The sequence below is a fragment of the Sparus aurata genome, chromosome 18 (genome assembly GCF_900880675.1).
Source record: "Sparus aurata chromosome 18, fSpaAur1.1, whole genome shotgun sequence".
Classification (NCBI taxonomy): Eukaryota; Metazoa; Chordata; class Actinopteri; order Spariformes; family Sparidae; genus Sparus; species Sparus aurata.
Window position 1 is genome coordinate 25738366 of NC_044204.1, and position 24645 is coordinate 25763010.

General features: G+C 43.2%; 1 protein-coding gene across 1 annotated transcript in view; it reads right to left on the bottom strand.

Annotated features, from left to right (window-relative positions):
• kcnip1a (Kv channel interacting protein 1 a) overlaps window positions 1-24645 on the bottom strand; it is a 53312-nt gene that overhangs the window by 4857 nt on the left and 23810 nt on the right. The window contains exon 3 of the mRNA XM_030396862.1: window positions 1097-1221. Within this exon, the coding sequence (XP_030252722.1) occupies window positions 1097-1221 (125 nt within the window). The remainder of the gene's footprint in view (window positions 1-1096; window positions 1222-24645) is intronic.

Here is a 24645-nt window from a genome sequence, read left to right on the forward strand (position 1 = left end):
TAGCCTTTTTTATAGTAAAATATATATTTATCAGGTTGTATAAAGCTTTATTGTCTCTCATCACCAGGAGTACATCAGCCTGCAGTTGCACATTCTGCCTCTGGGTGTCACTGTTGAGTCTAGTTTTCACATGGAGCTTTAATTGAGCTGTAAGCTGGAAAAACAAGCACCAAAATCAGCCATCTTTCACCGGATGATACCTGATTGTATTCAGATACTTTTGCATTTGTCACAACTACAAAGCACATTTACATTGTTCCCTTACAGTTACAGTGATGAAAAATAAAACATTAATTCAATTTACTGGTAAGCAAATAGCCAAAGTGTCAACAAACATCATTCAGTCTCCCAGTGAAATCTGTGTATTTGTCCTTTTTTGGATACATCAGTCTATTCACAGAGTGTTTTAATAAATCTACCGTAGCTACAGTATATCAGTATAAATATGCATGAGGTCATTCTGCACCAGACTGTTTTTACACTGTGAAAAAAGCTCCTGCTGCTGGAATAAAGTCTAATTGGCCCGCCAGGAGTAAAGTGGTGTCCATTTAGTTACTATTCAATAAACTCAAACGTAATCACTTCCAACACAGTGTTGGATAAATCACTATTTAACTTACTTGATTATGATTTTCTTTTTTGCAAGGGTATGTAGTTTTATAGAAGCATTAGTTTAATTGCAAAAGGTCGTTATTTTATGCACTAATCATTTGTTCGGTTAAGAGACAGAGATGACAGATTTGACCGGGATGCAACGTGAATCAATCAAACGGATCATGTTGGATCCCTCCACGTCTGTGTGGACTGTAAAAAGGATGAGCTCACCCAAAAATGAAAATTCAGACTTCTACTTCAGTTGTTTGGGGGAACTCCACAGCACAAGTTTTGCCTTTTATAAATTCAAACATAATTCAGAATTATTTGCCAAAGTATTCTTCATCCTTTTTAAGCGTTTATGTCTCGAATTGATAGTGTGTGAATCTCCTGAGCACATATTACGGGGAAAAAAGCGATGAATCTGCTGATGGAGACGTGGACATCTCTCTCTCTCTCTATCTCCTTTGTCTCTTCCTATGAAATGTGCATGATCGCTTACATTCTTAAAGCCCCTGTAGAGCACTTGAAGCTCCCTTTTGCTGAAGTTTGTCTGAGCTTCTAGCTGGTCGAGGCCCTCCGGTCGATGGCACACCATGGTCATCTCCAAGTCATCGTCAGCTTTGTCTGGAAAAAAGAACACACAGAAACACAACATTGCTCACACAACTCGTACTTAATATGCCACAAAAGAGTGAGAAAGTATGAGAAGGGAAGGTTGGATAATGATAGATATATGACCAGGAAGGAGGACACGGATCCACAGTGAAATAATCTGCACATACGGTTTGAATTTTCTTATACTTATTCTATCTGGCAGAAATTAAAAGTGGGAGAAGAGAGGAGAGGATGAGAGGTAGAGGTCAGTCCAACAGCTCCATGTTCCTCCTCTCACCGGCCCTTTGATTAACAGCTCATTACTCTCCTCGCTGGAGGGGAGGGGAACTAGGACAAACCACTGCCTCTGAGACCGCACACACACACACACACACACACACACACACACAGTGCCTATAGGTGAACGTGACATCCCTCCTCTCCGTCTCAGATTCTCATCTACACGTTTGCACAAGTGCGCACAAAAAAAACTCCCTGCGGCAATCTACAATCTAATAATTATGCACACTGTTATAACTGTGCATAATTTAATAGAAATCGTAATAAAAATTCAGAATATGATAAAGTGGTCATAATGTGCAGTAGTAAAACACCGGACCAGGAGAAAGTACTGGTGGTTAAGTAATAAGACGGTGTGTTTTATGAAGACTATTCCGGGATAATGTCTGTCTGACTGACCAGTCTGTCCAGCTGGGTTTCTCTTACAGAGGACAGGTGCAATGTTCTAATACATCCTTATAATATGAATGCCTCCCATCCAGAGGACTGCATGGCGATTAAGTACAATTCCCTCTGTCTTCTCGGCATTTACATGTGAAGTATGCGGTCATCACACCAGTCCGCGGAACTGTCACTGTCTGATTTACGGATACGGCGAGTGAGCCGAAGTGTTTCTAAGGGCTCCTGCTCTGCTTTTAATGAAGTGTCACAGAGTGCAACGTTCACACCGTCCTTGGCGATCCAGATTCTGAAACATCAACAGTTTTGAAATGGAAACATTTTCATCTGCGAGGCGCGGCCGTTAGTGCTTTGTGAAGCTTCATTACACCGACACCTCTTCAGTCCAACCCTCAGTGAATCATCGACGCCAGGACGGCGTTTTTATTGTGCCAGGCAGAGACAACTTCATCCCACTGCTAAATTAAACCACAGTCAACAGCCCGGCCTTTTTTAGATTCCATATACCTAGTGTTCCCATTTGATACATCTGTGGGCCCTTTCATGCACGTAACTGCACAGACTTGCTGTCATCATGGTTCAAGAGCAAAAGTGGGATGGAATTTAAATGTCAGCTGTGATAGTACATCCTTTGAACAACTCAGTTGAAATTTGTCCCTCAAATGTCTGTAGATGCCTCGTTGTCCTATTGAAATGTCACAAAGATCACATACAGACATTCAGATCTGTTTGTGTCAAGCATACCATCAAATCAGTTTCATTCATATGGCCCAAAATCACTCTCACATTGCCCCCAGTGGACTTTACAATCTGTACAGTGAGTGACATCCTCTGTCCTTAAACAGTGGAGGGATCTCTCTCCCAGGAAGGACAGACGTGCAACAGATGTCACATGCACAGAACACAACAAAATCACAGTTTGCATATTACGTCCCTAGAATGTCGGATGCAAGTAAATTCTATAAAATATATGAGAAGGGTGCTGAGCCAGGAGGACATTTCATTACCATATCAACATTTCTAGAATATCTATATCATAATCACCTTTTATTGTATATATATGAGCTGTCTTTCATTTCAGTAGGAACAGAGGATGGTGGCTTGTCAGCGTGAAACCACTGGACATTTGTAGGGAGAAGTGGGAACATTTTCTGGCCTCGTTTGGCGCAACAAAACGGATTATATTGACGAGACGTTGGGACAGTTTCCAGCCGTGTTTGTGGTGACAGGTGAGACTAAACATGATCTTCTCCTAACCCTAACCAAGTGTTTTTGAAAACTGTACCAGAAGAAACGTAATGTTTCAACATATCCGTTGTCTGCAGGAGGTTGCGTTGCAAACATTTATTCTGGCGACTGGGTTGAACACAATGCCACTAAATTGAAACAGTAATAGGCAACATAAAGTACAATAATGTTATCCAGCAGGAGCTCAGTGCACTGTGGCCACCAATCTTCTACATTATGGGTTCATTATAACGTCGTGATTTTGTGTAACTTCTGTTGAGTACTGAAACACGCACACACACACACACACACACACACACACACACACGCTCACACCGCCCCTGAAGGCCATCCGTTTCATCACTCAGGCGGTTCAGTCTTTCACATCGGGGTGGAGGTTCACACTCATGCCCAAGGTGAGATGATTCGCACCTAATTCCCAGCAGGCTTCAGGTGAAGCCTACTGTATACAGCATAATGACACACACGCACACACAAACCCACAGATGTGAGGCACGTGCACACATTCTCATGAATGCATTCAAAGCACAAATCCAATGCGAATTCACTGTGCACATAAATAAACATCGCAACAGCACCTTCTCTCTAGCTCGGCAGGTTTGGTCTTACTGTGGTGCTGTCACTCATGCACCAATAGAGTCTATGGGTAAATGGACTCATCTGAACGGCGCCACTGCGACTCTACTGTCCATGTTAAAACCTTGAACCTTGATATCACCTGCACAGTCACCGTCACACTCCATGCTTAATCTATAAATGCACAGGACGTCCTATCTCAAAGAACAGCACGTAGTTATTCCTCTTTAAAAAAGGAAAGAAAAAGAAAAACACTCACCACTTGGATGTGTTGTCAATTAGCATATATTAGCATAAAACAATGATATTATACTGTAGTTGTTCTTCATGCTTTGGATCTACTAATGACCAACAATATACCGTCAGTGTGCTGTTGGTCTGAGGAGAGAGCGGGTTGTATGTTAGTCCTTTTGAGGAGAGCTTGTGATTTCTTGTGATCTAAACAAAACTGACTCGACTTAATTAACATGCAGATGTTAGAGTCAGTAATAGTTAGTATTCAGCTTTAAATGTGGTTTCTAAATCTTCTTTAACAGGAAACAGTGAACTCATGATCAGGGAAAAGTGTCCACAGCTGTTTTTGTGGACAGGAGGCGATTATCGTCCCATTTCCCTATTTCATTCAAATTATTGTTAAACAAAAACAAAGCTTTGTCAATAGAGCAAAAAATAAATGCAAATCAGCATGTACAAAGACACGATATACTGTGTATGCATGCAGTTAAAAAGCAAAATATGTGGAATGATGCATTAGTACACTGTAAAAAATGTCTGTAGAAATTACGGTAAAAAACTGTCAATAGCAACAGTAAAATACCGTAAAATAAAAAATTGTATATCACTGTAGTAAATACATTAAAGAAATGTATTTACACAAAGAATTACTGTAAATCAAGAAACAGTAAATAACTTGAATTTTACGGCCTTACTAAGTAGAAAATATGGAATTTACTGTGAATGTTATAAAAAGTTTGCTAAATTCACGGTAAAATACCGTAATGTCACAAGCGTGTAATTACCCTAAAATTGATGGTATCATTCTGTCTGAATTACAGATTTTGCTGATGTTTACGTTTAAATTTACGGTACAAAACCATTAAATCATACCATCATTTGTATAGAAAGTAGAATGTTAAAAAGTATGGTATATTTAAGCAATACATCATGACAGGCCGTGGTATGTGCTTATTATATCACAGTTAAGGGGCATTGTTCAGGCCGACACAAAGCACTTAATGCAATAGAAAACTATAAATGTTGTATTATTGTCAAAACACAGTGAATTAAGATAAGATTAACTTTATTGTCCCACAGGAAAACATAGGCCTACAACAATCGTTAGAGTTTATCATATAGAGTTTTATTGCAACATTGTTAACACATTCTTTTTGAATAATATGGAAGTCCATTTCCGCCACTTGATGAAAAAAAATTATGAGATACTAAGTCAAAATTATGAGATAGCTAAGTCATAATTATGAGATACTAAGTCAAAGTATCTCATAATTTTTGTCAAGTGGCGGAAATGGGCTTCCATAAAATAATAGTATATTTTATTTTATATCTTTCTTTTGTATAGTGAAAACACAATTTCTATTTTTATTTTATTCTTGTACATGTCCTTTTTTTATTATATGTAAAACATGACAATGAAAACGTTGCTGTGTTTGTAGTTGTTCTTGTCAATAAAGCTTTATTGAATTGAGGAGAGAGACACAGAGAGAAAGACAGAGAGAGAGAGAAAGAGAGAGAGAGAGAGAGAGAGAGAGAGAGACAGAGAGAGAGAGAGACAGAGAGAGAGAGATGACCGCTGAGTTAACGGAAGCTAGAAATTTTGAATTTCAGTTCACCGCCATTGCTTCGCGCCCACAGGAGCAGTGTTTGTTGTTGTGACAGAGAGACAGACACACAGACACACAGCTAGATAGATAGATAGATAGATAGATAGATAGATACAGACAGACAAGACAGACAGACAGAGAAGAGAGAGAGAGAGAGGGAGAGAGAGAGGACCGCGAGTTAACGGAAGCTTGAAATTTCAGGTCACCGCCATTTCTTCGCGCCCACAGGAGCAGAGTCTCTTCTTCAGGTAAGCACATTCACAGCTCATTGAGACTGTCTGATTAACGTTAGCTAGCCGCAGAGCCACGTTAGCTCTTATTCGTTGACTTTCAAGCAGAGGAGTTCAGGTAGCTATATCTTAAAAGTTGCTGGACATGTCACTATCTGCTTTTTGCAGAATATAAGAGTCACTTAAGGGCTCTGAGAAGTCGCTAGCTACAGCTAACGTTGCTAATGCTAGAAAAATGTTTAGCTGTAACGTTAACTTCTGTAGCAAGTCGGTTAAGACTTTGATAATGGAGAAACTGGTTTACTCTTAATAAAAGATGATACAAGGAAACTTGGATGTATTACGAAGGAAACATTTATTGACACTTGATCTATGCGAATTCAAAGATAACATAACAAGTGAGAATGATCCCTTTAACACCTTAGCCATACAATTTTTTAACAAATAATTTCACCTTCTCCACAGCACGGTGCAGCTGGATAATGCAAGGCAATCAACTTTGCAGGAATGCGGTATGGCCAGTACTCTGGTTCGTCGTCATCGTTATCAGCACTCAGCTTCAGTGAGTACATTTAAATAGATTAGCTTCTGAACTGGTGCTGCCATTAAATGTTTTTGTTTCTTCATACCTGTCAAATACTTACATGGCCACATCAATAATTATGTCTCCCATATATGTCTACTACCCTGTTATCTGGAGTTCCTTAAGGGTAAATCCTCAGAACTATCCTTAAAAAAATCAAAATCACTGATTCGATGTCAAATCCAAAGGGTTGTGTGTTTTCAGCTGTAGTCACTCTCCACAGTTCCTCCCTCAGTCTCTCTCAATCTATTAGATCTGCTAAATCTGTTAACTGTTTTAAGCGCCTCCTGAAATCATATTTATAGGATGGCTTTTTTATGAGATTTTTTAAACCTACTCTTCATTCACCATTTAATTTTTTTTCTGTTCCAACTTCTTTAATTAATGTTTTGTTTTTTGTTGTTGTTGTTGCGGGAAGCACTTTGCAACAGTGTAAGTGCTATATAATAATAGTTATCATTATTATCATTAACAATGTTTTCTTTGTTGTCTTTTCTTTGTCTGGTTGCAGAGAGATTCATGCCAGTCCACAGTAAACACCTGATTGAAGACTGCTGGTGAATTTTCAAGCAGGAATGATGACAACACCTGCCCAAAGTTCCAGTTTCCTTAACATTGTAACATGTCTGTATGAGACTCTGTCCCACCTGTCTTCAGTCAAGTCTGGACCCAATGACTCAAACACCAGTCTTGTCAAGGCTAATTAGAGGTAAGCTATGGTTTATGTCAGTGTAGCAAATGAGTAGATGCAAGCACTCAAACTACACTCAATCGATCTCCCTCAAGTGAACGGTGCCAACAGCTTCATACAAACATACAGTAGAAAAAAAAAATCAGTATTATGGACAGGATTCAGGATTTAGGCTGCAATTCGACAAGGGTGAAACAAATACTGATGATCACTTAGTCCTGAAAAGTGACTGTTTCTACTTTTCACACTAATACAACAAAATAAATGAAATACTCCCGATGACCTGCAAAACTATATTCCAGAGTACTGGTTTCATTCTATGTATAACTCATTGGAGCTCAGTTTAACAGCAGAAGGCTGAATTTATCTCTGTAGGCATCATGCTCAGGCACTGCATCAATCTAACCTTTGCTTTGTTTCTTTTTTCTGGCTGCAGAGAGGATCATGCCAGTCTACAGTGGACACCAGATGGACAACACATGAGTCTTCAAGCAGAACTGGTGACTGCTGAATGCTTTAAGTTCCAGTTTCTTGAACACCATGTCCATGTTAAGAGCCCTCTTCAGCCAAGTCTGGACTCAGTGACTCATTAGTGTTGATCAACACAGGGCAAGTGGCTCCTTTTTTCATGACGTTTATTTCTTCTACCATGGACTATCCTTCATATGTATGGACACACACTGTCTTTTGAAGATGTCAACACTGCCTTGTGAGTATACTAGACAAGTTCTGTTTTTCAAAGAGAATGTGTATATGCAAAGAGATGTTCTTAAAGTTTATCAATTATAGTCTGTACTTTGGTTTACAATGGGCTTAATTGGTTATTTCCTTTATAATTTACCATTTGCATTTGCTGACTGTAAAATCTACGCCAACAAACTGTAATTCCATGTGTGTTGTACCATATTTTTTACGGTGAAATTCTGGCAACCACAGCGGCCAGTATTTTACCGTAGTTGAACTTTGCAATAAAATACCGTAATATATCTTACAGTTTTACCGTGTTTTTTCACTGATGGACTGTAATTAGGTTTACAGTATATATGTTATTTTTAAAAGAATTTACCGTAAACAGGTTTATATGATAACTGTTATTTTTACAGCAAATTACCGTAAACAAATAACAGTTCTCTAATGTGAAATTTACAGTTACATTGTAACCGTATTTTCTACGGTAAAGTTCTGGCAACCACAGCTGCCAGTATTTTACCGTAAATTCTACAGAATTTTTTTTACAGTGTAGCAACAGTATATGAAGAAAATAAAAAAAAGGCTCATGTAAATACAGTCAATTTGTATCACCGGTTGGAAACTTAACGTACAAAATGTGGAGTTTATGATCAACGTCATCAATCAAAACATCGTATAAAGGTACAAAGTAAAGAAGTTTGAAGGGTTAACATGTTGAGGTTTTTTCAAAAATCAATCTTGGCTCACAGCTGGTTGTAGCTGCTTTAGGATCAGTTTGTTTGTGTACTGGATGGTTTGTGACATCAGATATTGTGGTAATAGCATTATCTATTGAGCACTGCAGCAGAATCATCATCAACAATGATTTTAAAATATTAAAAGCAGCAGAGAAAAGAAACACACAAGGCTTCTACCGCGAGTCTACAGTGTGAGTTGTTGTTAACGGCAGTAGTGTGGTCTCTAATACTACAGTACACGTGTTTGAGAGTCAACAACTTGACAGCCTTCGATTTTCTGAGACGGCGGCAGCGTATCGAACACTCCTACACGAATGGTTCTTTTTCTAATAACTTTCCAAGCAGACGGACAGAAGTGAAAACACCAACTCCAACTCTGCTGATTGGATAAGCGCTGTGATCACACCGACGGTAGATGCAGCACCGACTCACCCTCCACAGAGATGACTCCCAGCATGTGCAGCATTTTGACGGCCCCGCAGCACAGCAGGACGATGGCTATAGTCTGCAGGCTGTTGTCCCTCTGCTGCTCTCTTTCCATTTTTGATCACCTCTTTCTTTCTCTAGGAGCTCACTCCCCTCTTATTAAAAAGCTTGTATCTTTAAACTTTTAAACTTGTCTCTCTCTATTCTCTCCGCCTATAAACTTCCCCCCATCCTGCTTCCTCCTACAGTGAGATCAGCACTCACCTGCCTCTCTCTGTCTCTGTCTTTTTATCCCCCTGTCTCTCCACTCCCCGGGGCATCTCTCTCTCTTTATCCTGACCTTCGCTCCATCCCACTAACTCTCAACCGTCTCCCCCCTCCCTCCCCTCCCCTCCTCCCCTCCCCTCCTCCCCTCTCTGTGTTACAGTCACTGTGTCCTTCACTCTTTGGGAGCTGGGCTTCAACTGGAGGGTCCGACCTGTAACAATGATAAACTCACCTTCTACTGTACCGCCGTGTGTGGGGTTTGTTTTTGTGGTCTAGACGTGTGTGTGTGTGTGTGTGTGTGTGTGTGTGTGTGTGCGCACGTGTGTGTGTGTGTGTGTGTGTGTGTGCGTGTGAAGATCAGCACTTGATTAATTGGCCCCATTAAGCCACACAGGAGGCTTCATTTACTACAAAGTGACTCTTCTAAATAAACACGCCTGAGTCGTATCACGTGACTCACTCTACAATGTAAACAAAACTTTATTCAAATCAGTAATTATATATCACCCAACACCCATTCTGTGGAGACCTAATTGTGATGTACTGTATTTGTGATAATGTATGACTATCACCTGCTATGACCAGAGTAGACCGGTAGGGGGCAGCAGAAACCAACACAGAGGACCCCAGAGTGTGTCACGGCTCCCGATGAAGATGTGCTGTGTGCTGTCACTACATGTGTTACTTCAGATTTAGCTGATGTCTTTACTCGGAGGGTGACAGCGCTCAGCGATTCAGAACAAAAGCTCCACATTCTCAAAGTACAAAGCACGCCTGGGAAGGTCGAACAGGCTTCAAAAACAAATCACAATGAAATAAAGATGAAATGCCCTCTTCAGCATCCCTGTTCTGTGACCAGCTGGCGCTCATTCATGGTCTTAACGCGAACACTAACGGGGGCTGTGATTGCCCGACGAGCTCGACTGTAGCCGCTGCCTGGCAGACTGCAGGGGGCTCTGCCGTATCGAGAGGCTTCCCACAGAGATGTCAGCCGAAGGTTTGTTTTATTTACCGTTGTGTTTACTGTTCACCCAGCAGCGCCGGCTGAAATTAAATCTAGCGGCGAGAGTAGCGTTTAATTTAATTTGCCAGGCGTTTAAAGGATGCTCGGCAGTGTAAACATCACTCGGTAAGCATGATTGAGTGTATATTGTGTTCAGTGGCCTCTCGCTGTGACCATTCGACAATATTGCTGTCATCTCTGTCAGAGCTTCCTCTTTTCCACAGGTGTGGAACACGTTCTGTAGGATACTAAAACCAAACTGTCAAAGGGGCTCTATGCTACAATCTGTTGCAGTATACATGTTTTAATCCCTTTTTTAATGGCCGCATGTGAGCAGATTGGAATGTGACGTGACGACGTGACCTCCCCGCCTCGGTTGCCTACGATACAGCACTTAGATTTTTGTTTAAGTCGTTTAATGCTGCTCGACTGTGGATTTTTATGTTAAGGACTCCGGTTTGATTTTCCTTGACAGTCCAAAGGATGTGACTTCATGCACATTCCTGAGTGCTTTGTCTCAGTGCTTCTCTGTGCTCCGCTAACAGAGAGCAACAGCAGCTAACGTTCTGCTAACGGCCGGCTTCTATTGCACAACACAGAAGCTCCTCAGTGCCCCTTTAAAGGTTCTACTTGTAAGAAAAAAATATTTTTGTGTCTCACTCCCGCACTTAAGTCCGGCGGTCGACCCATCCTCTCTCCCAAAGTGTTGAGTTGTGTGAGTTTTTTTGAAAAGTTGGGAACGAGACTCTTTCTTAAACTTTAAAGGAAACCCTCAAATGCGTTTCTTTTTCCCATAATGCATTGAAAGTGAAGAAAAGCATCATCTGCTCTCCATTTTTAATCTACAATCCGAAGAAAACGACAGGTCAAATGTTTGAATTGGAGGCTGTCATTAATTAACTATATTCGGCATATGTACAACAAAATTCATCAAGCAATTTAAAAAGAGAGAAAGAGCTGATATTCACATTAACGTCAATATCTAAAATAAATTAGTGCACAAAACAAAGAGTGAAAGTTTTTCTGCCTCGGGGAGAACAACTAAGTGTTAGTTGCATAAAATGATTAATGAGAGGAGTTTGTATATGAACAAATCTCTTTCTTTTAGAAATAAAAAACCAAAAATGACGAAGTTATCACACCCAGAGGACACTGTGGACATTAAACACCATCACATAACTATAGAATAGAATAACAACAAAGGGGTAATTGCACTTTTTATCCATCTAATTGCACTGAGCCTGGCAGAAACTGAAGTTTAAGAGAAGCTTCTCATTACCAGGTCTAAATCCAACTCAACACAACACTTTATAATTTCTTAAAACAGATCTTTAAAGGAGATTAAATTACTGTAACGTGGCCTAAGTAAGTGTCAATAAATGCATTTTAGTGAAAAGATGTTTCACATTCCAGATATGTTCTGTTATTTAATTGCAGAAATGGAAACATTAACAACAAAGCAGACGGGCTTTGTGCTGAGAATATCTCATGTGTAATTACCGGTATTTACACACAGTGGATTCACATCCACACTCTACACGTGTGAAACACCGCGAGAAGAGAATGTGAAACACATTACAAGTGTGATGAATTCATATATTGTGAGAGGTGGGAAGTACAAATACTTTGTTGCTGTACTTTAGGTAGATTCTTTTAGGTACTTGTACTTTAACTAACTTACTCTGACTACTTTGCCTTAATTTTGACACAAATATCTGGACTCCTTACATTTTCAAAACAGACTTGTTACTTTAGTTTTAAGGCATTTGAAGGGAATTATCTGTTACTTTTATTCTGCGTCACTGCACGTCGCCTTCCCAACATCACAAGACTGATTTCATCAGAGCATGTCACGCACAGCAGCCGCAGCAAGACGAAACAATGTCAAAATACGTAACGAGAGAGAAACAGACACAGAGGGAGACAGGAACGGAGAGAAAAGGTGTGTTGGCGTCTCTTATCTGCAGAGACTCTGCAGCCATCTGCCTGGATTTTCTCATTTTCTTAATCTTCTGCTGCTCGGGACGCTTAACCACCCCAAAATGTCAACATGTGATGTCCTGGGAATGAGACCAAACGATCAATTGTATTTCTGTTGCGTTTACAAACAGCTCGGACAAATCCTGCTGGTTTAAGTTCAATAGTCTATGATTTACATTATTATGACGTGAGGTCCAGTTAGCTTTGCACAGAAATGGCTGGTGGAAATGTTCCTCAGATGGATACTACATTTCAGAGTCTGTACTTTCTTACTTCTACTTGATTAAAAAAGTTGAATCAGTACTATTTTCTGCACTACTTCAGTAAAGACCGTGTGTACTTTTGCACATGTGACTTTCAGAGCTTTCGATGAAACACAGTCCTTTTTCCCCGCTCCGTAATTGAAGCTGTAGCGGCGGATGCTTAATATTGCAAGGATCGCGTTATTCATACATTCCCGATATCACACACTTCAAAGTGAGGCTCCCTCTGACCCACTGGGCCTCCTGTGCTGTAGGCCTGTTCAATAATCCATACATTAATATTGAGGAGTGAATGACGCACTTCTGCTATTCCCCTCCATTCCCAGTGCACAGGAAGCACTTTGTTTGGCTCGTTTTTGAAAAAACATGAATAATTTGGATCTGACTGTGGGTTCAGAGACACGAACTCCAGCAAGCAAAAGTGTGAGTACAAGATTCTGATCCAGGAAAGACATATTCTAAAGTGTTATATTAACAAGTTTGAGTTCTTTTGGGGTGTACTGTTACCATTTTTTTTTCCGCAGGTGAGTTCTAGAAACCTGCATGAAACCGAATCTGCAACATAAGCAGGTTACAAAAAACCCAGAAAGAACCCAACCTAGAAAGCCACCACGAGAGCTTCACTCCCATCTGTTACACGAGCTATTATGAGCTGTGGCGTTTGACAGTGACTAAAGGCCTGGACCCCTTTTCTTTCAGAGCTTGTTTGGAGAATTTACCGGTGGTCTGAACTGTCAGCGAGGAGAAACTGCCTGTCACTCTCCCCAGCCAGCAACCTATCACCAAAAAAAAAAACAACACCTCTTACATCAACACACATGCACTTCATCCAGCCCAGAAAACAGGATTTAGCTCCAAGTTTCCCCTCCAATTACTGCCGCTTGTATTTAACATTCACTCTCGTTTCTCCTCCATCTCTTCCTTTCTTCTGTTGCCCGCCGCATCCTCCTTTCTCCTCCGTTGCTTATCTCTTTCTCACTCTAGCCAAAACTCTCCGCCATGCTCTCTTCCCTTTCCTTCTCGCATCGTGGCCTGTAATCCTTGCCAGGGAGTGTGTGTCATTTGCATAATCTGAATTAGCCTAATCTGCCGTCCAGGCGGCGACGGAAAGAGGGCTCGCTTACACCGGCCTCTTTAATGGTGGCGCTCCAAGAGTGTCCAAGGCGCTCCCCGGAGGTATGGATGGAGGCATCTTAAAAATAGCTTTTTCGGGGCTGCAACAGTCCTATTTATTCCACGGCAAAGCCGCACAACATAATCGTGTTCGGCGGCGTGAATTCGAGCCCTGAGACGCATTGTTTCTGCACAGTCAACATCCGAGCCAGTGGACACGGGATGGGGGTCCAGTCCGACTCCCACGTCCACGCACACTTCGCTGCATGCGTGCAGTTGCACAAACGAGACGAACATGAACACATTCATTTAAGGGTCACAGATAAAGAAGTCAGCAGTCATGTGTGCATAAAACAATACACACTCCCATGCCTGCGTGCTCTCACACACACACACACACACACACACACACACACGCATACACACACATATCTGTTTGCTTACTAATCCTCAGCCTGTGAAGGAGAGCTGAAGTGCTGGAGGGTGTTTGCAGTGTGCGTCTGTGTGTACATGAGGCGCAGACACACACACACAGAAATCCAACCTAGTGTCACCTCCTCACATATTTAGTGTGCCACTGTTGGTTATGTTTGGAAAGAGTGACTCACATAGAGCTCATTTACACACACATAGCAGCATGCCAGTATTGATTTTTTTTGAGTAAATACATGTCTAGACTCTAGAACCTGCAAAAAATACACAAACAAAAAGTGCACGCGCGCACACACACACACACACACACTGCTGGATGCCAAGAGAGGAGAATGACGAGATGACTTAATAAGCACTCACACCAGCTAATGGGAGCGTGGGTGATGGAGGCAAAAAAGGGAGCAAATGAGAGAAGGAATGGAGGCATAAAAGCGAGAGTAGAGGCAGTGAAAGGGAGGTATGGAGATGAGGGGGTGCCAGGAGCAGATTGTGGTGGTGGTGGCATGAGAGAGTGTGGCGGGGGGGGGGGATTAGAAGTGAGATGAAGGGAAACAAGCGTGGGAGAGAGAAGAAGGGGGGAAACAACAGGGAGAGGAGAACGCAGCGAGGTAAAATGGAAGAGAGAAAGATGTGAAAACCAGAAGACGAGGTTGAAGGGTGAGGAGGGAGTCAGCAGGAGTCAGAAATGAGGGAAAGATGATAGGAGAGTGACAGAGAAGGAGAAGAGAGGGGGAAGATTGAGACAACACCGCTGTGGGGAATAACAGAGAAAGGCAAAGATATGGGGGACTGAGAACAAGTGAGAAATTCACCAGGGAGAGGGGAGGAAAAATGGTGGGGGATTTTCTTTTTTTTTGTTTTGCTAGAGAGGTGAGTTGTCAGAGGGCAACGCGACAGGTGAGGAAGAAGACAGATGGCAGACGAGACCGCAAGGAGGAGGAAAAAACTACCACCAAAGAGAGTCTGTCGGGGAGAAAAGACGAAGAGAGTCGACAGAAAACAAAGAAAGTTGAGAGAACAAACGAGAAGCCTTGATGAAAACAGACAGCCCAGACAGACACAGGCACATCGAGGCGCTTCGTGTCTTTTCTTTTTTTCTTTTTTTTTTAAGTCAGAAGAAGGTGATGAGCCAGTGCTCAGAGGATCAATCAAGTAGGAATCTAATCACGCAGTATTACAGCCTGCTCCTCTCAGTGTTGCTTCCCTGATAACAAGTTATCCGCGGCGCCACAAAGCACACACAAACCCCTGACGCACTAATCCGGCATACAGAGAACATGTCAGAGCAGCGAGAGACGCTCAAGTACTAACAGCACCAGAATCACAAACACCCTCCCTCTCTCCTCCAAATGACTCCACGTCCCATCGGTGGGGGGGGGGGGGGGGGGGGGACATAAGAAAAAAGCTTGTTTTCATTCCACAGTGTGAGGGCGTCTATGACCACGTCATCATTCAAAACAACAAACAAATGTACGCCTCCCCTTTTTCTTTTAACACCCATGGGGAGAAGGTGTTTGTTTGAGCTTGTGGCGAATGAAAAGGAAAAAAAAGCGTAGTGAGGAGATGAAACGAACCATACGCACTCACTTGGAAAATGTCCTGTATGGTCTCATTTGCGCTGTGAAAAAAAAAAAAAAAAAAAACCGTAACAGCCTGCCTCGACAAATAAGTTTAAATGGCTGCACACTATTAATAGGGGATATTTTCACTCTGGCGCTGATCTGTTGCTCAGCGTGGCCCGTTCACTGGAGCAGCCGGTGTGGATTTGTTAGATTTGTATAAATGAGGTTTACATGCTTTTATTAGGGATGAGTAATGAGGAGGGGCGAAGCGTTTCTCTCAGGCAACAGGTCGTCATCCTCGTCTCGCCCCTCATCTGCATATCTCCCTCTGTCTCTTTCACACGGCCTTGAATTGCTGTGGAATACCCCAATCTCATCAACGCCACCAGCCCCCCCCCCCCCCAACCGCTCCTCCAAGCCCCCCCACCCCAAAACTGACATCTTTTGTTGCCATGGCTACCGTGCTTCCAAGGTAACAGCGAGACGGGGAAAAGCAGTGTGTGAGCGGAGTGACAAATACCTCCGACATGTGTGTGTTTACCAGCGTCTGTCGGTGCACACGCGGCCAGACAGACAGCGCGATGCACATACACACACACACACACACACACACTCACAGTCGTAGAAGACGTCTCGTACTCTCGTCTCTCGGTTTTCTCTGTCCAAAAAGATAAGCACAACAACAGTCACATAGGTGCGCGCACACGCACACACACACACACATACACACACACACACACAATCACACACACACACTGTCGCACTGCAACTTTGTTGTAGAATAAAAAGATACTCTATTTCCTCTGGGAACACCTGTTGGTCTCTCTCTCCTTTTCTCGTAAACACACACATACACACACACACAGAGGCGTACAGACACGCACGAGCGCGCTCACACACACTCTCTACAACCCATATGCCCTCTTTCTTTCACTGCATCTTAACTGAAACACCAGCAGTTATTAATCTTTGGTCTGCAGCTGGCGTACGTGCGCTGTATATCTGTACTGGAGTGAGCGTGTGTGTGTATCTGTGTGTGTGTGTGTGTGTGTGTGTGTGTGCATGCAAGAAAAACACCCTATTAAAAGTTTCATTCTCCACATCCGTGCATGCACGTGCTTATTTCAATGAAAAAAAAAGGCATTTTGCATTTATGTAGATTTTTTTGTGTGTATGTGTGTGTGTGTGTGTGTGAGTGTGTGTGTGTGTGTGTGTGTGTGTGTGTGTGTGTGAGTGTGTGTGTGTGTGTGTTCCCTCACCGATGGACGGCCTCCTCTGCTTGGTCTGCATGGTCAGCGTGCCCACCACAGCCCCCATGTTTGCCGTCGTGGAAACGAGCGCGTCTGTGTGCTGAGGTCTGTGTCTCTTTGTCACGTGTTTGGACGGTTACAACGCACACACACACTCCCTCGCCCTCATCCCCCTGTCTCTCTCTCCCACTCTCCTCCTCCTCCTCTTTTGGCAGAAACCCTCCTTCGACCATCCCTCCTTTCATGCCCTCTCCTACTCCTTCTCATGTCGCTCCTCCTCCCTCTCTCTTCCTCTCTTCCTCTCTCACTCTCTCTCCCCTTTTTCTTCTCTCCCACACTCCATCTCCCTCCCTCCCTCCCTCCCTCTCGATATCCTTGTTTTTCATCAGGGGGTTGTAGCCTCCCTCAGCTTGCTCCCTCCCACCTTCGCCCGCAAGCCAAGAGCCCAAGCAGAGCATCAGTGATTCAGGATGAAATCGCCAGGATGTTGATTCACTAAATTATGAATTAATGTGAGTGTGCCCATTGATTTGTAAATGATAACACTCTGTGAGTCACTCTGGAAGAAAAACAACAAGCACGCCCTGTTTACATTTCACACCTAAACGCATCTGCTCTCCCTCTGATGGAGGACAAATATGCAGATAGACACAGGCTGAGATAATTGACTGGAGAGGTACATATTAATCACGGAGTGACGGAGAAGACGTGAACGTGACAAAAAAAAAACAAAACACGGGAGCCATATTCTTTTTCCTCGATGTCGCGGTTTGTTCATGAAAAGGCCACTTCAATCCATCAGCACCTCCATTGACTCCATCCGTCATTCCTGTTCATCCATCCATAATACGCCTGCATGCATGCCGACAGGGGATGGATAAAGGGACGGCGAGGGTGTGTGTGTGGTTGCAGATTGTCTCCCAGGGCAGAAAGAAAGGTTGGAAGAGAGACGGGTATGAAGGCAGCAAGAGAGCAGAGAGGAGGAGAAAAGGCTTAAAGTCAAGGATGTGAGAAGGGAGAGAGATTAAAAGCAGGAAAAGCCAAGGGGTGTGAGGAATGAGATATTTAACAGCGGAGAAGTAGAGGGATCAACACAAGTGGCAGATAATACTGCGGGAGTGTGTGCTCTTGCCTGTGAGAGCTGCACACACACACAGATGAAATCACATTTTAATTAAAGCTGGATCAATACAAACCAGGTATCCGCTCTTACATGATGAAAGCACAAAGAGACAAGTTGGAAGACGGGTGAAGATGATAAACAACATGTGCTGCGCTGCGATACCATGTACTTCAAGGAGGTAGTGGGGGGAAGTGCTCAGATGTTTTACTTTTAACTTGTGCATGTGAGTCCATAAGGCAGAAGCAAAAAGGAGCAAACATCGACAAACAGAGCGCAAGTTCACAAACACACGACTGGTTTGGTTATGTTACATGAGTCCACACAGAAATTCATGTATCCCATTTTAGCCTGTTGGCATGTCTATAAAAAACACACACCTTCACACACACAGTTCAGCCTCCTGTAAGGCGAAAAACTGTGGTCGCCAAAGGATGGTGAAAATGTTGTGGACAGACTGGAGGAGCAGTGTTATGTAGTCCTGTACACCACCTCTAAACACATGTCATAGCAGTCAGGGTCTCTCAACCGAACCAAAAACAAAAGATGGTAAGAGCTCGGGATCATTGGAGTTGCTGTGTTACAATTACGGTTGACAAGGTGAAGACCCAAATGCAGACAACACACGGGAGGCTGGATTGGGGAGCTAAAGGCGAGCTTTATGAGCTGAATGATACAAATCCAAAAAAAAACAAAAACGAGTCTCAGGGATAAAAGGCAAAGTAGCAACAAAGTGCTGTACAGTATCAAAGTACAAATCAAATGAACACTCAAGGAACAACAAAAAAGAAACATACCACAGGAAGACACTAGGAGACACTGGAGATGACGCGGGTGTGGAACACATTGTGGCATCACAGGAGAACACGGACGAACACAGAGCAAACTGACAAAGACATGAGGGAGAACAAAGATTGTAGACAGACACACAGGCGGGAAAAGGACATGCAGGGGAAAGGATTGTAAAAACACAGGAAGGAGAGAAAACCACAGAGGGGGAGGGACTGAAAAGCGACACGCGAAACACGAGGGTACAAAAAATCATACAATCATACCTGAGGTGAATAACATTGATCGTCTCATTACAATGCAATGTGCTGCTGAGAAACGTTCGCTCCTGGCAATCACACCAGTTGACTAAATGGCACCCCCCACGCCAGCGCTTTCCAAAGTGGGGCCCGGAGATACAACAGAGGGGGGGCAGTGAGGCTGAATGGAGGAGGCACGGTTCAAAACTGCCAGCAAAGCATGGACAGGTTTGTGACAGCACTCCCAGGTACATTTAAAGCAGCTGATGAGTCTACACCAAACCGACATCTATGGAAACAAAGACCAGAGGGTATGATGAGGCATAACTCACCCTCAACTTCACCAGTCCAGCGGTGGGCAATAAAGAGAGACCACAGTGTGTTGTGTGTCTCAAAATATGAGCTTTTGACAGCATGAAGCTGAACACTTGGAGACAACACAAGAGAAACCTGTTGATTTCTTTGGAAAAGAAACGCTCAACTGTTGTGCAAAACAGAATTACTTTTAAATAGTTCTACTGACAAAGGAGCCTGTAGAGGCCCACACAAACACTGTGGCAGACCAAGTACAACCCCTCATGGCAACAGCACTCCCCGATGGTAGTTCCCCCCGAAGCGAGACAATGAGAACTGCCAGACTGCAAAGGCTGCTCAGAAATGGCCCGCGACCAAGAGCTCAAGGTGTTGACCCGGCCTCCAGATTTCCCAGATTCCAGTCCTTTGATTGATTCGAGAATCGCTGGGATATGCAGGAAGAAGCCAGATCCGTGGACGCCCCATCATGGATTGGAATTGACTCCGATCCATTGAAGCATGGACACAGGTCCTTCAGGGGTTGTCCCAGGATATCTGGCACCAGAATGTTGGCAGCAAATCCTTTTGAATCCTGTGGGTCACAAGGGTCTTGGGTCTTGATGGATCGGACTTACTCTGGCACGTCCTACGGATGCGTGATCAGATTAGGATCTGGGGAAATGAGAGGCCAGGTCGACCCGTGAGCTCTTTAACACATTTCTCAGGCCATTCCTGAGCAGTTTTTGGCAGTGTGGTCCTGGAGTGTTCTGATGGGTGGTGTGTGTCAAGCTGCACGCAGGCGGTTTCCCAACACTTCATCGTATCATCAGTGTGATCGGTGTTATTCATTTCACCTGTCAATCCTTTTAATGTTGCGGCTGATTGGTGTATGTTTGTGTGTAAAATCTGAATCTACAAAAGAACCTGTCCCAGAAATGAAGAGAAGAGAGCGATGTCGGTGTCAGATGTTAACACCACTAACACTAACAGCGACCCGCTGAATGCTCTGCTCTCATCCACTCATCACTGGCCTGGCTGATTTCCCGAGCTTCCAAACCATAAAGCTCCTAGCCCGAGGACAGGACATAAAAAAATGTCATTGTCAGCTCAGATTAAAGTTACAGTTTGAGTCAAGAAGAGGAAAACATTTCAGCCCTTCTGTTAGCCAATATGAGCAAAACATAATGTCGAATAGAGTTGCAGCTGCCGTCGCAAATGAGGCGTATGTCAGGTTTTACAGCCAAGTTTTCCGTAGTCGATTTGGAGAGTAGACACTGCTGTCTTTTTATATCAAGCCTGCCATCCGTAGTGAAGCCTCTGAAAATGTTGCAACAGCCCAGAATATGGGGCACTTTTTATCTGCTGATGGTGAATAATGAACGAGGCGCGATTGTCAGGAAGCCATATGGGGAGATTTATCTGGAAAGACTCAGTTTGGTGAGTAAAAAATCTGCAATCTGCTTCTGTGAAAATGTGCTCGGATGTGTGACTGTTCTTTTTTTTTTTTTCCCTTTCTCGGCAGCGAGAGAGACAGAATGGACAGCAGTGGGGAGTAAGGCTTCCACTACACACACACACACACACACACACACACACACACACACACAACCACATATGCATACATTTCACACATGAACCAACCGTGTGCGCAAAGACTGGCTCGCCATAGGATGAGGTCTCTGTGGACTCTGGTGACATCTGAACAGCATGCAGCACCATGGAGCATGAACACTTCCTGCTACACACACACACACACACACTGTGCTCGCTCTGCTATATAACACTCTTGTATTGTGCCTATAGGAATTTACAGGCTATCAAAGTGATTTCTCCCTATCTTCTCTGCACCCTACTTCATCTTTAGCCTTAAACCATATCTATCCATCTCTCTCTCTTCTTATCTACGAATTTGTCTCCTGGCGTTCGGCCTTCGCCAGTACACCTTTATCAGGCCATTTCGCGTTATAAATCTCTGCGAGTGTACCGGCCTAGTGTTCCTGTCGTTTGAAACACTGTTCCCGGCTTGTTACAATCTCAAATCTCCGTCCACCTCACAGTATCTCCCTGCGGTCGCTGACAGCCCTGTTTCTACAAACTGACAGAAATGTTTTCACCTTCAAGTTATCATTTCAAAGTCTGTCTGTGGCAGAGACAAAACACAAGAGTGTGGAAAATAGTGTGTGTCTGTGTGTGTGTGTGTGTGTGTGTGTGTGTGTGTGTGTGTGTGTGTGTGTGTGTGTGTGTGCGTGCAAGTGTGTTTGTCTTTGTGTGTATAACATTAGGCGAGTGCTTCCCTGCAGGCATGTTAGGTATCGGCTGAAGACTGTTTTTGCAGGACCCCTGTCACACTTTTAGGAAAAGAAAGATAAGAGAGAGGAGATAACAGCGAGAGTAGGAAAGGTAGGATGGCAGCTCATATGGGGGAAGGAAAAAAGCGGCGAGGGCGCAGATGGAAGCATATTTGTCGATGAAAGATGAAGAAGAAGCGGGAGAAGAAGAAGAAGAAGGAGGAGGAGGAGGAGGAGGAAACACACCAGGAAAGCCTCCAAGCCGGAGATTAGAGTGCGATCCAGAGAGCGAAAAGAAAGAGAAAGAAGTGGGTAACAAGAGCCAGGAGAGTGGGCGAGTGGCAATCGAGAGGAAGAAAAGGCAGAGGAGAGAGCAAGTGGGACACGCACAAAAACACAATTTCCAGTGAAGAGGATGGAGGAACAAAGAGAACGAGAGGGAAAAACGATGTAGGGGAAAAATGAAACTCTGAAGATCTTGATTAAAATTAAACTGCTGGGTGGAAGAGAGAGAGAGAGAATCAGCTCGAGCTCTTCAAAGCAGCACATTCAGACCAACCTCAGTGCTAACAAAGCTGCGGGCCTGGAACATGAGAAACTCACCATTTTCCTCCTAAATGGTTCCAGTTTGATTAAACTCCATCATGGCGCTGCGTGACACCGTCTTGTCGGCGCACAAGGCTTTCGCAATTACTCATCGGGGGCGGCGCGGTTTTCTACAGGGAAGAGCGTGTCTATTAGGGGAATCAATACTAATATCAACCGCTGTCCACACAGACACTCCTCTGTATCTTTATTAGCGGAGGCACGCTGAGCCTCCTGCCGGCTCCCATCACATTATGAAAAAAGGGAATAATTAAAGGAGCTTCTGCTATTGATCTGTCATCATCTGGGGAGAGGAGGGGAAACAGGGATGGGGGGGGGGGGGGGGTAAATGGACAGAGTGAGAAATGGTGATGGAGGGCAGGTGGAGAGGAGAAAGAGAGGAGAGGAACAAAGAAGGCAGGAGATAAAGTTCGAACAGGAGATGGAGGGTGATTAAAGAGGGGATCGATGAGAAGAGGTAAAGAGAGAAAGCAAGCACGCCGAATGGAGTCGTATCCCCGCGCCATTATTCTCGAGGCTAACTAGTTTGGCGAGGGGACGCGATGTCTGAGGATGCTCACACACGTTGGCAGAGGGGACGGAGCAGCAGGGAAATACTCATCAGGATTCTGGAGGTTGTTTAAAGAGGTATCAGCCTGCAGGACTGGAAGAGGAACAGAAAGAACTCAGAGTGACAGACAGGATATTAGATGCGGAGCTCCTGATAGGGCCGAGTTCCAGCCGCGTTCAGAAGATTCAGTCCCCGAAGTCAGAGCATTCAGTCATTTAATCCTTAAATTGATCGACCAAATACGAATTGTGTTTTTATAATCGCTTAGTTTAAAAAAGTAGTTTCTCCTCAGAGTAGCTACCACCAACAACACAGGACAAAACATGTGTTTATTCATTCATGTTGCCAGGCTGCCAGCTTGGCCCGATCACCAGTTGGCTTTCATTTTCACAGGGGATTCTGGGTCCGGTGCAGACAAGATTGCATAATGAGAGCGAGATTTAAAGGGAACGGATCTAAACATCGACGGCGCGATTAGGCCGTTGCAAATTTGCAATCAACATTTACTTCCTAATGATATGTTTGAGCAGAAAACCTGTCTATTGTCAATTTAAGACAGGAAAATTCACATATGTGAGGATTTATGAGATATATGATTATAATTACTTCAGAGTTATTGGTTTAAATATGCCACCTTGGCTGCTACGAAATTCTGTTTTTTCCACTCTGCTCACTGGATTAATAACAAATAAAACACCAAACTTTGCAAGACTAAATAATTACATGGAACCCTTTAACTGTCACACATCTAGTGTAAGACACGTCTGGGAAATTAATGACAAAAAACAATCGTCCAATTAATCAATAATTAAACAATCATTAGCTGCAGCCCAACAGTGCAACAATAGCAAATAGAAATATGTGTTAAATCTTTAAAAAGCTTGTCGTCTGTATCTCTTGGTTTGCTTTGTGCTACACGTGCAGAGACGAAGATATCTGTGTGTGACACAACTGTGAACCGCGAGTCACTGACCTGACACTTATGAGGGCACAAGGATACGTCATGCATTATTTACAGCAAAACCGGGAGCACACACACACGTAAACACACACACACATACACACACACACACACACACACACACACCCTGCGAGTCAGATTACATACTTTTTACAACAGTTGAACGGTCAGCGTGCAGTGTAAAACAGAGAAACGCTGCACGCTGCCGACAGTCAGTAAAAGCAATGATTAATGTCTCCCGTCTCTTATTTTTCAAACAGATTCACTTAATCTTTTTTTATGCAGTTAATAACTGCAGCTGTTCTTCTTCCCCTTGTACTTCCTTCCACCCTTAAACATATTTTTTTACTTCTCAGAGGTGAAGATTTACCTGCTGACTCACGGCCCCCTCATTAATAGCTTGTTTGTTAGTAATTAGGGAAGAGGAAATACAAAAATATTGGTCTGTGTGACAATGGTGGGATAATTATTTTTTTCTAATTTCGCTGCCACGTCTGAAAGTAAAAAAATAGTTTCCTTTAATCAGGCATGAAACTGTCCTCTAGGGCTTAATACGTGTAAGGAATATGTAAATAGAGCTACTAATTTGTTTTGTTTGCATAACCTCCACCCACTCATGCTTCTGTTACACAGATACTGTACACACTGGGATAGGAATGCAAGCAAAATACAGTTACAGTTAATATAATGTTCAGGCAAAACTGTTCCAACTTTTCCAATATAAAGAAAAAGTGTTTTCCAATCAAAAAGGACCCAAACACAAGACACCGAAGCAGGCTTTAATAAACTATAGCTGGGCTCCAGATAAAAAATGCAGGCAACAAAAAGCAGAAAAAAACCAAGATGAACATTGCGAGTAACACAGATAAAACACAAGGAGGAAGGAGAAAAAAAAGGGCAGACGGATGAACAAAACAAAGGTGAGCCGGAGAAAAAAAAAGGCAGGAAAAAGACAAAGACAGGAAGTTAAAGTAAAACGTGAATTACAAGGATATAACCTACAAAATAAAACCATG